General features: G+C 37.1%; 1 protein-coding gene across 2 annotated transcripts in view; it reads right to left on the reverse strand.

Moving 5' to 3' along the window:
• Positions 1 to 788: 788 nt before the first annotated feature.
• TAF2 (TATA-box binding protein associated factor 2) overlaps positions 789 to 13,811 on the reverse strand; it is a 61,096-nt gene continuing 48,073 nt past the window's right edge. Inside the window, exons 24-26 of one of the 2 annotated variants that reach the window (XM_032132236.1) lie at positions 12,794 to 12,946; positions 12,275 to 12,380; positions 789 to 2,412 (exon numbers count right to left, since the gene is read on the reverse strand). In XM_032132236.1, the coding sequence (XP_031988127.1) occupies positions 2,147 to 2,412; positions 12,275 to 12,380; positions 12,794 to 12,946 (525 nt within the window). In that variant the 3' untranslated portion in view covers positions 789 to 2,146. The remainder of the gene's footprint in view (positions 2,413 to 12,274; positions 12,381 to 12,793; positions 12,947 to 13,811) is intronic. The other variant, XM_032132246.1, reaches the window with a different exon arrangement.

Here is a 13,811-nt window from a genome sequence, read left to right on the forward strand (position 1 = left end):
CTCCCCTACCTTCCAGTTTTCTACTGGCAGTATCTTCACCATATATTTACTATATATTTAATAGTTCACTTAAAGTCATACAGCAATACCTCTGATGGCACAATTTCTGTGCTACAGCTCCACCTCAGTTCTCTGCCTGTATCACTGAACAATACATTTTCCCCCCAGCCTAAGAGTGTAAATCCACATCTCCAAAAGTAGAAACTACACCAGCCTAAATTATCCATGACCTCATTTTTAAAACATAAATGCATCTGCCTTCAATCTCCCAAACAATGCCAGCTTTCATTGCTTATTAGCCCAGGTCTCCCACAAACACCCCTGGCACTGTTACATCACTCCTTAGCCAAGGGAAAAACACCTCAAAGTATTTCCATTGAGCTATTACTTGCTGTCTCCCAAGCAGTGCTGAGCTGCACATATGGTTAGTACCCAAAACACGCTCAGTACCTCTTTCATCCCACGTTTAGGTGTTTCTCTTGCACCTTTAGCTCACCTAAGCTCCAAGAGCTTGCAGTTATTGCTAAAAGGACACCCAGGTGGGCTTCCCCTGACAAGGCAAAGTTGCAGATCAGGAGAGGCTGCGGTGTTGCCCAGGACCATTGTGTCTGAATCCAGCCCAAACGTGTTCCAAGTGCAACAATCAGCACAACTATCCATGCAGTATCGAAAGGATATGGTGTTTGAATAACAAAATAAGTATATGCATATTACAAATACCTGAGCCTATCATCTTTCTAGTCTACAGATAACTTTTTATTCCAAGAATTACAGGATTCACCAGCAGGTATAGAATATAAAAGTATTTATTAACTTTCATGAAACAGAATATGGCTTAAAAAAAAGTTTTCTTGGGTCCCTCTTGAACTTCTCTCTTTGCTCTAAGAAGGAGAATCAGTCTCTCATAAAAATTTGTGAAAATTAAAAAAAAAATATTAACCCAAATACAACCATCTTATAGAACACCATGTGAACTCTGGGCAACAGAAGCTAACCAGTGCATGGAAATAAAACCCTGCTTCTACACACGTACAAAGAAAACAGATAAAAATTGGCAGAGATTATTTATCTCTATTATTAAAACTTTTTAAAAATTAAGCTTTTAAATAAAACACTTCCTAGGTGTAAATAGTACACTGCATAAAACACAGCTAAAGAAATTTAAATGTATCCATAGTTTCAAGTCCCAGACCTAGTTTCATCTACTAACATATTTCTTCTGTGGATTCATGAGCTCATCTTGCTTCCAAACAAACCACCCCTCAGGAGGAAGAAACAGATATTTTTCAATATTTTAATTTTTAAGTTTTTCAGATTTTTTTAATTTTAGCAAACATCTTTCAAAAGCATATTCCAATGTTAAGCTTGAAGAAAAAATTCTGCCTCTGTCGAAATAATTCGCAAACTTTATTGGATTTTTAAAAGCCTGATTACAGGACAAAACATGCATTACGGATTTTGCTAAAATTCCCAAAACAATTGCAGAATTTAATCATATTCAAAGGCTCATGTCCATAATAAATACCGCCAGCTTAAAAGCAGCCTGGAATTTTTCAAGAGTTTTAGTATCTGAAAAATGCAAATGTTCTACATACTGTTCTTTTAAGTCTGACATAACGTTGCAATGGTTAAAGCAAGAAACAGGTCATCTGAAGACTAAAGAAAATCCCTGTCTTCTGAGGAGATCTACACTTAGTTACACAATACTGCTCTGGAAACAGCCTGTCACCAAAGGCCTGGCAATTGGCTTCTGCTTAAAACATACTCTGCCTCTAACATTCTTCAAAGGATTAAACCATAATTGATTCTGGCAATACACATGGTAAGCGTGATGTGCAGGGGGTTGCCAGTGGACATGGGGCCCTTACATAAAGGGCTGTTTTCTTTGTTTAAAATGGAAAAAAGAGTGGGAGGTGTGGAGAACAGTGAAATACAAAATGAGTCAGAATCATAAACCATATTTTTTGAATCAGATTTCAACAACCACATATGCAAAAAGAAGGCTTCAAAGGTGGCAGAGCTTCTGAATTGCTAAGGCAATTCGCATATTCTTAGTTCCATAAAAAAAGATAGAAGCTATAGTTATGTACATCCTTCTAAGCACTCCAAGAATATTGCAAGTTGAACTCCAGAGAAGCCACTGGTATCAGTCTGAAAGTGATGGGGAACGAATTGATCGTGCACTGGCTGGACTGTTAGAGAAAACAAAGGGATCCTTTTCCTTTTCTTTAGTATCATGTTTATGTTTATGTTTATGCTTATGCTTGTGTTTCTTCTTCTTTTTCTTGTGCTCATGGTGGTGATGGTGGTGGTGATCGCTGTGTTTTGAGGAGTTTGATTCTTTACTAAACACAGAGAGTGGAGCTGCTGAGACAGGGTGCATGTTTATCTCTCCCGAAGATTGTTCCTTACCTAAAAGAATGGATACAGTGGGATTAGCAAATGTTTAACTTGCATTGTTTCCAAACACAAGGAATTCTGAAATATTAGATAAAACCTACATTATCATTTAAACATACAAACATGGAATCTGTTATGATGCTTGTACCATTTAGCTTCAGAGAAGGTTCTGAACATGCCATTAAAGTTCCCACACTACTGACAATTTTTAGAGATGATCTTTCCTTCCTCAACAGCATAAAAGTATTCCAGGCAATCTGGAACTTTAAAGAGCCCTAGGAAACTGCAAGTCATACTAGCTTCCTGAAATTCATTTTCGAATAGAGTAGGAAAGCCCCTATAACTCTGAATAATGCAAATATAATTGCTTGTGAAAATTCTGATAAAAAGTGCAAGAGTGGCATAAAAAAGTGCATTTTTGGGATGTGAACTCTTTTTAGTCAGGAAGTAAAGCTCCCCACAAGAACATACAAACCTTCTGACAGTGGAAAATTAAACTGATTTTTCTAAAAATTGCCTCTTACAACCAATTTAGCCTATTTGAAAGATTATACAAAGCTTTTTTCTTAAACAAAACCAAATCCCAGTAAAGACAATTATACCATCTTTATCAGTACATATTTCACAAGTACACTAGAACAGTTATATATTGAGCAAGCCTCCTATCTAAACCTGAGGAAGGAAATACGATCCATGACATCTCAATTCTCATTCTCTCTTTGGCTCAGTTAATATTTCATTATTTCAGACAGACTGCAATAGCTTCAATAGTAGAGATTAAAGGGCATTATTCTAAGGATACCTTTGTTAAAGAGTGCAAATGCTCGGAAGGTAGGAACACTCAGATTCCTTTAGGCTGAAATTGAATCAAATCCCATTGCAAGAATGCTTTAACAACTAGATAAATGTAGAAAAGCATCAACAGATTTTTAAGGCAACTAATCCTCTAAGTTTTACTTAAAATGGATTTTCTTCATAGCTACTTTAAAAATGGTTTTTTTTCCCATCCAGTTTTTGGTGAAAATATCCCCATTAACAAATAACAAGAAATTGTGTTATGTTCTTTGCAATTACCTTCTCCTGTATATTTGAAAACACATTTATTTTCTAGTACATCTTTTTGTTTGGCTGGTTGGTTGTGTAACTCAAAAGGCAAGAAAGATTTGTCTGTGGGAATGATTCCTGGAAGTCTAAAGAGACAGCTCCCTGTACTATGACAAGCAAGTATTGAGAACAATTTCCATGCAATCTTTCTAGCCTTACCCAAAAGATTAAGGACTGATTCAGTTATGAATATATACAGGAAATTTCTAGATGGTACAGCTGTTTTGTTTGTTTGTAAGTTTTGTTTGTTTTTAAGTAAGTCTGGAAAAAACAAAATCTACACCTACACAAAGTGTTTGTAAGTCAGAAGAGAAACACAAAACATTTTTATAGTGAGGATAATCAGTAACTTACTATGGGGACATGGTGGAATTTCTACTGCTTGAAGTCTTATACAGCAAAATGATGTCTTTCTAGAAATATGTTTGGTTTTAACCACAAGACAGGAGTATGGTGCAATATAAAACTCTGCTGAGGTTATGAAGGAGGCTAGTCTAGAATACAATAGATTCCTATGAACTTGAAATTGCTAATATAGAAGTATTTTAAAAGCTTTAATTTTTATTTAATCAGAACTAAGCAGCAGTAAGCTCATGTTATCAATGCAAAAATTTATTGTCAGAATTCACAACTTTATTTTTTTATGTATCTTATGGCAGGTAGAGGAGATGCACACCAATTCCAAATTCAGTGCATACCTACTACCACTTTGTTGTCTGGAGCCATTCTCAACAGTGCAGACAGTGTGCAAGTATACTGCATTTGATGTACAAAGGTACAAGACTGCTTCACAATGTAATGATTTCCAACTTCATTTTTAAAGGAATTCCTCCTGTATCTAAACCTATCCCCATAACCTGAGCTCCTTCCTCTAAAGCATTCAGTGCTTAGACAACTTTATTTAGCAGCTGCAAGGATACAAAACCAGTCACTAAACAGAAGACACAATAGTGAAAAAAGGAGTATATCCAACTCAGGCGATTAGAAAAGGAAAGGGTGGAGGCTGTATCTCAGAAAACCAAAGCAGGCAGTATTTGACACTGTTAAAATAGTCTGCAATAGTTAAAGGTGAACTGTGGCAGTGACACAAACAGGGCTCCCAGTAACACAGAAATAAAGGTCTTGGCAAAAAGGCTGAAGACCACTGGTTGGTTGTATAAAGAAATGTACAAAAGATTACCTAAAGTACAGAAAACATTGTCATGTGTTCTCAAGCTGCAGGCACATGATACATAAAATACACATGGCAAACTGAAGTCAACTTCAAATAGAAGAAAAAACCCACACAATGTGACATAAACTCTTAAAACTTCTCAGCTCCATTAATTCCAAATTGTGGAGTTATTTTTATATGGAAACTAAACCTGTAAGTCTAGACACTAACTTTAAAAATTTTAATCAGAACTGGTATAAAAACACTGGCTTAAGTCTGCAGGGTTGATGCAGCAGCAGTGTCAAGTGAAGATGAAGGATGCAACCAGACTCTCCTGACTCTGTTACACGACCTGCCACTTGTGCTAATTTCCTGCAGTTTACTGAACTACCAGCTCTGCTAAGGCAACAGTCTGTATTATCACCTCATTACTTATTTCAGGTGTGTTATTAAAAAAATCTGTTTGTTAAAGCAGCTAAATACCATTGACTGCAATAAGTTAGGGAGCAAATACAACAGTAGTTTAAACCAACAGGACTGAAGGGGTGGTGGTCACCACCTAGAGAGGCAGGAAGATCTTCAGGAAGGTGAGAAATGGGGTCCAACTGCAACTCAAGGGCTACTGACACTTAGGGAAACAGTCAACATTGGTAATATGGAAAAGATGTCAGTAAGAAACGAAAGAATGTCATTACAAAAATCTGCTTCTACTGAGCCAGCAACAGGAGTACACACACAATTTCTTCATAGAGGTCAATAGTGACTCTAGTCTGCTGAGTTTTTAAATGCAAAAATAACAGCAATCCAGAAAATTTCCTCCTACTGTTAAAGAGTGCTTTGAAATCAAGAATCAAATACATTGATCCTGGATGATGGCTCCAAAAGATTGAACACCTATAAATGCTCTACCAAAAATGTTACAGATTTCCACACATAAAATTCAGTGTTGAACCTACAGAACCTTTTTTTTTTTCCTTTCTTTTAATTAGTATCTACTTACAGCCTATGCTAGGAACATGCCAAGTGTAGTTAAGGAAAGCAAGACTAAAGAGAAATTGCCTCACAGGGCAGTATAATCATCCTTTTATCAATGGGGGTAGCAGGACTGATGCAAAGAGACACAGAGCACTCCCTCTTCCTGCAGGGAACCCACTTCTTCCTGGCACAGAGAGCAGGACTGAAACCCGCATTTCTCAAAACACAAAAACACACAATAAGTGGAGGCCGAGCCCAGGAGCTCGCTTCTGAAGTGGTTAGTAGCATTCCTTGGAAGAAAATTCACATACATGTGTCTATCCACATGGATCTCCTCCTTTTTAGGATGTGGAGATTCCAATGTAATTATTGGCTTTGTGGTGTTCCAGCCAGCTGGGTAGGTGTTTAAAATTAGACAGGATTATGATCCCATAGGAGAAAGATCAGAATCTTTGTGTACCATTTGCCCCAAGGACAAATACAAATGCTGTAGATGTTGTGAGAGAGAATAAAATATGAAAATACAGATCTGGTAGCTTAGTTTTAAAATTAAAGGGATTTAGGTCCTGATAAGCTTTAAAGTAACAGAAATTGCTGTCAGATAATGATAACACCCTGCTCACTGAATTTTTTTCCTTTGTAAGACTCATTGGTGCATTAACATTCAACTATGTTGTTGGGTAGAGTGTTTTTCTCTGATTTTGTTATTGAACTTCTACAGTTTGAAAACCTGTTACTTGAGACTTTAACATGTCAACAGGCTTTCATGAGATCTTTCATATGGTCCCTCCTATGTTTCTGATTTTTTCTGTGTGAAGAGAGTGGGATGCCACAAACTTACAGTCTCTGTTTCTTTGCATGGCTAATCAATGTAAAACAGCTAGCTTATACAGGATTTTTACAAATTGACACTTGTTTGAAATCATCCCATTTGCACCCTGATTTATTCAAATATCAGAGACGGAAAAACCAAGTTCACAAATCATAGCAAAGGCTGAAGCCATGGGTCCTGAGGACAGGCTGATGCTCCAGCACCTGACATGGACAAGCTCTGGGAAGAGGGAGACATCAACATAAGCACGCAAGCACTTAACGTGTCTCTCCCAGAACTCAAAGAAAGCTTACCAGTGAGGAAGAGAATGCACTCTCTTTGCCTAGCAGTTAAACTGCATCTCTGGCTAGCATTTTCTATAAAGAGAAAACACTCAAAAAATGGAAAATACCATAAAAACGGTTTCAAAATTTTTCTGTTCTTCCTTATTTCTTCTTTTCTTTTTAGTGTTACCCTGGAAATATCCAAGACACACCATTTTTTAATTTAATGCTCTGTTTATGCATCTGTTGAACCACCAACAAAGTACATAGAAAAAGTTACCAAGCATAAATGATTTCAAGTATCCAGAATGCAAAGTCCTGTAATTAGTCTAAAGAAGCAGAATTTTCAAATTATATGTCTCTGAAAAAGATTATCAATTTTCTCTCTAGGAGAGTGCTCTTTTAAGGTCCATGGGACAAAAAAGTTTGAGGGTGAGAAGCAAAGGTCTTGTCAAAAGAAATAAAACCAGCCCAAAGGTTTCTGAAGATGTGCTAAGTAAATCAGTTAATTTGGCTCCAACGTAAACATTTTAACTAGTTCCAATTTACAGACTCATTTGACTTAAATTTTTCAGTAGGATTTAAAATCAGATAGACAATTCCAGATACATATACCAAAGGTATAACTAAAGTATTGTATAGACAAGCTGGTGTTTTAACTAAAGTATACCTTTAACTGGTAAAAAGTTTATTAATTTCCTCATTTGACTTTAACAACTATATTGCCTTATACTTAAAAGAATAGCTTGACTATGGTGTTATTTTTACTGCACTTATTTTAATATTCTAAAACATTCTAGTGAAATTCCTATTTTTGAAAGAAAGAACATTTATATCAAGAAGACAATTCAGAATACTTTGTGCCTCTATCAGTTTCAGGTAGTTCACTTGAAAACTTGCTAGCCTTATTCATCCTCTATATTTGACAGTGTTTAGTTGTTTTCTCAGAGACAGTCACAGCTATATGTTGTTTTTAGTAAATCATGGAGTTGACACACTGCAGCCACACACTGATGCAATTCTCATTTCTGTTGTCACTATCTGCAGGGCTTGTGTTTCTATTAAATCTGCTTTCTTTACTTCAGGGTAAAGCACTGGAAAACACCATTCCTTGTGAAGTGTACAATTAACCACATACTATTTCAGTGAGGCAAATTTATCTACAAACCTCAAAGCCTATGAGATACCAGTTTGGAAACAGTTATATCTTGGGTAATAAAGTGTAACAGATACTGTATTAATATTATACGTTATTAAAAGGCATTCTAGCAGAACAGCTCTAACAACTTTTACCTCCTTAGAAAGTAAAGCAAAAAGCTATCATTGTCAGTGGTGACCTCATATCCAAGAAGCGTTCCTTTATATATTCATGATGTTTCCACAGCACTTTTTGGCAGAGAGCCACTAATGGCTGGACTTGGAGGTACTGGTGCATTTACAGCTAACTTGGGTAACTGCAGAGCTGCAGACCTTCTCACGCAGTTTGGACTGAATTCCTATTTATTCCTGCGTCCAAACTCCAAGTGCAGTGATTTGCACCTCAGGTTTGGATCTGCTGTTGTAAATGTACTGCTTAAATATAGGAACTACACTAGTTTACTTCTACACTTTACTGCAGCATGTGCAGTATGTCCAAACTGTTCCAGAAAAAAGTCAATCCAGATAAGCTGTAATTTCCTGAAAGTGCACTAACTGTGATAAACAAGACCATAATCAACACTATGACTGTGGTCTAGACCTCCAAAGTTTCATGTACATCTACACAGCAAACAGAACAACCTACAAAGTCAGCAGAGGCAATTTCCAATTTGATTATCCTAGAAAACTGCAAAAGGATTAACAGAATGGCCAAGGAATCTGTTTGATCTGAATCTGAATGCTCAGGATGTGTCCTCAAAGCCCACTGCCTCTGAATGTGATCAGAAAAAAGACTGCCAGTGCACAAAGTGAACATCACTGAACTTTTTTTCTTTCCTTTGCAGAAACAGAGAATTGGATACTGCTTTTTATCAACTTTCAAACAATCAAAACTAGCTGGAAAAAGTGAAATTAAGTGTTTATCAGTGATGAGCCATAACAACATGTAACTTCACTGGCAGATCATGCAGCCTACGGCCAGGCATTTATTTTGAAAGCAGAAAAGACCAGGCCAATCAATAACCACTGACAGATACAGCAGAACCTTTTAAAGGTTACTTCTGACGTATTGTACTTTCAGATGAGTGAAATATTAGAGAAGTGTACCTTTATCTGATTTCACTGAAGTCAACAAAGCAAGACAAGTCACCTTACAGCCTGAGAGTTCAGATGTGTTGCTTACACAAAATCTGATCTTGAAATTCTTTTATCTTAAGATTTAAGTGAAGGGAGCATTCCTAATATTCTTGATGATTAATAGTAAATAAAATCTGTTCTCACATTAGAAATGTAGCCTTGCACAGCCTTGGAGGTCCAAAGGAGGCTACCAAGTTCCTAGCCCTAAGGGCAGATGAATAATCATCACAACAGCATTCTTCAGACAGTTCACAACTACTGTTTTGTTTTAATAATTTCTTGATAAAATTATTAGATTCCCTCACAACTACCAGAGTCCACAGTTCTACTATCATAGTCAGGATGCTTCAGTAGGATTTAAACCATTCATTTTCTGTATGAACTCGGACAGGTGCTGTAATTGTAACACTGAAACCTGTAATCCAGCAAAAGCTGTATTAGACTACCTTTTTTATTGTCTCAGCCTTAACCTTTCACATCCATGGGTAGAACCATAAAAAAAATCCATCCCCCCCCGGCCCCTCCCCCCCCCAAACTTTTAAAGGAAAATCATATTTTCCTGGAGTTAGGGGGGTTACATCAACTTGACCAAATCCAAATCATCATTTGCAGTGGTCTGGGAAATGTGAAAAAAAAACCCCAACCCAACAATCCAGCAAAAAACCACAGATAGACAGGACCCAACATGAACGTCCTCCTGGCAGCTGCTTTTCGCATGCTGTGTTTGGCTGATGACCTAACACTTCATGTGACATGTGGGGACATAGCCCACAGCTGGGGGAGGAAAACTGCGGGTGGACTAAGAGCTCACTCCTTCCAAGCAGCAGGAGTCAGAACTGAGGCAGATTTACTAACAAGATACTGAGACCATTTCAGAACCTGCTGTCAATCTATTTCACAACAATCACTCCCTGAAATGCACCCATCCTCCATCATTGTTGTAAAACCTCACAGGCCCTGTGATTACTTTGTAAAACAGAACACTCCTATGTGTGAACAATTTCATTTATGCATGCTTTTATTTCTCCCCATCTGTTTCTTCTCAGCAGTGTACCATTTCCTAAAGATTGAACTATCTTTATTTACTCAGTCTGTAATTCATACATCTCTACTTCTAAGAAAAATGCCATGAATAAGAAACAGGTGAAATTTTAGAAGCAAAGAATATGTGAAGTGGAACTGTTTCTAACCGCACAAACTAAAAAAAAAAAGAATAAAATAATCCGAAGTGCTTCAAAATAACGTTTTTCATAGGCTTACTATTTAAAGTGAATTCTGGTACAAAACATGGCATTTGTCTCATTTATTACCTAGGAAAGAAAATGTATTACAGTGCACTGAATGTCTCAGAGGTGAGAAGGTCATTCAGGACACAAGCAAGACTTGAAGTAGCTTGTGTCTGCTGTAGGTCTATAAAAGGACCAATCAAGTGGCCATTTCTCCATTCTTGGTCAGACTTTACCCTTTCTGACCTCCAGCACAAACTTAATCCGCAATAGTCCCTGACCACAGAGCTGGCGTACAGAGGGTCCCCTAAGTCCTATTTGTGAAGTATTTGGCAGAGTTTTGTTTATGACTTTATATTCCATAGAGTGTGTAAATCTAGTAAAAAAATAGTTGCAAAATATCATATAAGAGTTATAAATACTAATCGTCAGCAGATCAGCTTTGCACTTGCATGCCCTGGATGCATCATTGTTTGCCATAACAGAAAATGTGATGGTTGACCGTAACATTGAGAACAAAATTCAAAGCAGCTCTGAGAAGTTTAAACTAAAGCTTTGCAGATACAGGCTCCTAGGTTCATGAGAGTAACCTACATGCAGCCTGCCCCTTTACCCTGCTGAAGTAAGTCAAAAAGTTGGTTTTGCTACTCTAGATAACTAACAGCAAAGCTGTCCTGGTGGAGTTGGCTGTAGGCACATGTCGTTAACTGAAGGCCATCTGGAATACAGAAACTAGACCTCCCTGTGTTTTAATGTCCCCATATGAACTTAATTTCTTAGCTGAGAAGTGACAGCAGTTACATTTTATAAAAATAAGGAAATTAAAAGAAAGAAATAAACTTCCTTAGTGGCTACAGCATCTGCCAAAGAAGAAAAAATGTTATGTCCAAGGCCCTAATGGAGTATGAGCATCTAGCTTCTGCACCACTGGCACCAAGGCACCAGCCTCAGCAGGATTCTCAGGGCAGCAGCATCCACCAGCCCTTCTCTTAAAATGGGGCCACTAAATTGCCTGGTCACAGAGAAAGCAGATGACGTCACCTGTCAGCATAGCTCAGCACCTAGGGCAACTCAAGATGGAACCAACATTCCAGATCCTGCTGCTAAGGTCTACTTCTCTGTTACATTACACAGTCACTGGATAAAAAGAGAAAAACAAGCAAGAGGGTAATTACTCTGAATTCTACTTCTAAAGCCAAAAACTTCACTTTAACACAATACAGTACTGCAACCTTAAAATCTTGTTCTGGATCTGTATGAAAGATCCCTCAAAATGCTCTGTACATTGTCACATGACCTCAGCTCCACTGGCATGTTCTGGAACTGAATTTTGAACAGTTAAAATATTTTGAGAAAATGAGACTAACCAATTAATTTCTTTGCTAATGACAGAGAAGCAAAGAAGGTGGAAGTTCATCAATGATGTTCAACCTGTCTTAAGGTTTCTAAGAAACACTATGCTTTGAGAATAATTTTGTCAAGTGTATGAAAATAGATACTAAGAGAAGTAGTAAAAGAAAGGAAGTGCTTGAAATGAAACAATTTTACTCACAGATGGAATCTTTTCAGCTTTGGAAAGCCCTTCTAAATACCTTTGAGGCTTGTATGTTTTTTAACTGCTAATATTAAGTTATAAATCATTAATATGTGAGGGTTTTTTTTTTACTTAAGAGTCTTGCTATTTTTTTAACCTTCAAAATTACTATTTTTTAAATGACACCTATGGTGAAACAAGTTTTACCTAAATGCTTATGGGGTTCCACTTCAGCTTTGTGCTCTTTTATTCATTCCTTAGCTTTTCACTTTTATAAGCATGATTTATACTTGTCTTACTTAGCTATGTGTGAAAATACATATGTATACACTTACCTACACATCTACTGAAACCTAAAGAAAAGTTCTTATGCACCCTTTATAATCCTGGAATTCCAGTAATATTTAACACTTACCAACACTGTATGTATGGAAATAAGCAGTAGCAGAAAACACCTCACAACTGAAGTAGTTAAAAAAAATACAAACATCTTGCCTATAAAGTTACTCGTACCTGGTGTGGATGGTCTCTCCAGCATATTCAAATGATGGTAAATGAAGGCTTGGCTGTCATGAACTGTGTCCATATCAATTTCCTCTTCCTCTTGAGAGTTAGAGAACTAAGATATCAGGAAAAAAAATAAGCAGATGCTAATAACTCATAAAAACATCACTAAACAGGATTTAAAATATTTCATTTTTGAGGTAAACTGGGGGTGAGAGGGAAAGGAAGTGATATCTACCACTGCAAAGGAATAAAAATTCAATAAAATTAAAAAGGGTCAGTGTGTTTCCTTCTTTCTAATTTACTGTGAAGCTGTGCGAACAAGAGCATTATCTGTCAACTTTAGTTCTTGCCAGCCAATAAAGAATCTGATAGGAAATGATTTTGCCAAAGTAAGCATAACAACTGCTGTACACATATACACAGCATGTCTTTTGTTTGAACACAGCTTCAAGGGAAGCCAGCAGACACCACTGCTGTTATTCTGAACACTCTACACATTGTGCAAGTTGAATTTCCATTTCTTACTCTGATTTTGAGTTTGACTTTACTGTCTTCATTCTTCTCTAGTATTTGCCCTGGCTCCAATGGAGACCCGAGTGGCATATCAGCCTTCCTCTTCACCCCCTGCTGATGACCAGAAATGCTGGATGCTGTTTCCTTAATAAGATGATCATCCTCCTGAAGCGGCATTAAAAGACCACAATTAGAAGATAGCAAGATCCATGTTTCAGAGAAAGAGACCTGATACCTGAAAAATCTTCTGAGTAAAGTGGGTGATTTGAACAGAGTCTTCTCTGTAGTTCTGGCAAGAAGTATTTTCTAAAACCCTGTATGGATTTGTGCCAACCACTCCTACAAACATAGTTTCTCTTTACTTCTATCCCTGCTCCCTCTGCATATCTAGCACTGGCATCTTTTCTGTCGCTTCTCACAATCATGGTACTGTTGGTGTGCAACAACATTTGCTGCCTCTGAATAGCCTTTCTATAAATCTGTGCCTCGCTGACTCTCCTCAGGCCAAATCTCAGTTGAAAAACTGCGATAGCCTCTGATCTACACATGGGATTTAGCTAAATCTTCTTTCAGTTTGTTTTAAAAGCTAAAGCTTACTTTACTTAGTTCAAATCATAATGAGTACTCATAACTTCTTCTTCTTTATTTTACAACAATATTTATTAAAAAGAATAAAACTGTCTTGTAAATTACTGCTTAGATTATAAAAAGAACAAGGTCAAAGAAATATAAAAATAGGAGTCTCCTAAGTTATACATATAGTAATGAAAACAGGAGACAGGTGTTTCAACAAGTCCAATACACAAAATTTAGAAGGGAAAATAAAGTATCCACAGAAGCAAACATAATTAGAAGCTCACTAAAAACTAGATAAAAGGCATATATATAATAGATTCTCAAGGGCATATATTGCTCTCCTGAACTGCTCTGCCTCTATCCTACAAAGAGCACTCTAGCCCCACAAACTCTTGCCCTGAACAATCAAGTTCCATTTTATGAAGTGGGTAACTTTTACCATCCTCAGCAGCTT

The sequence above is a fragment of the Corvus moneduloides genome, chromosome 1, assembly GCF_009650955.1.
Source record: "Corvus moneduloides isolate bCorMon1 chromosome 1, bCorMon1.pri, whole genome shotgun sequence".
Classification (NCBI taxonomy): Eukaryota; Metazoa; Chordata; class Aves; order Passeriformes; family Corvidae; genus Corvus; species Corvus moneduloides.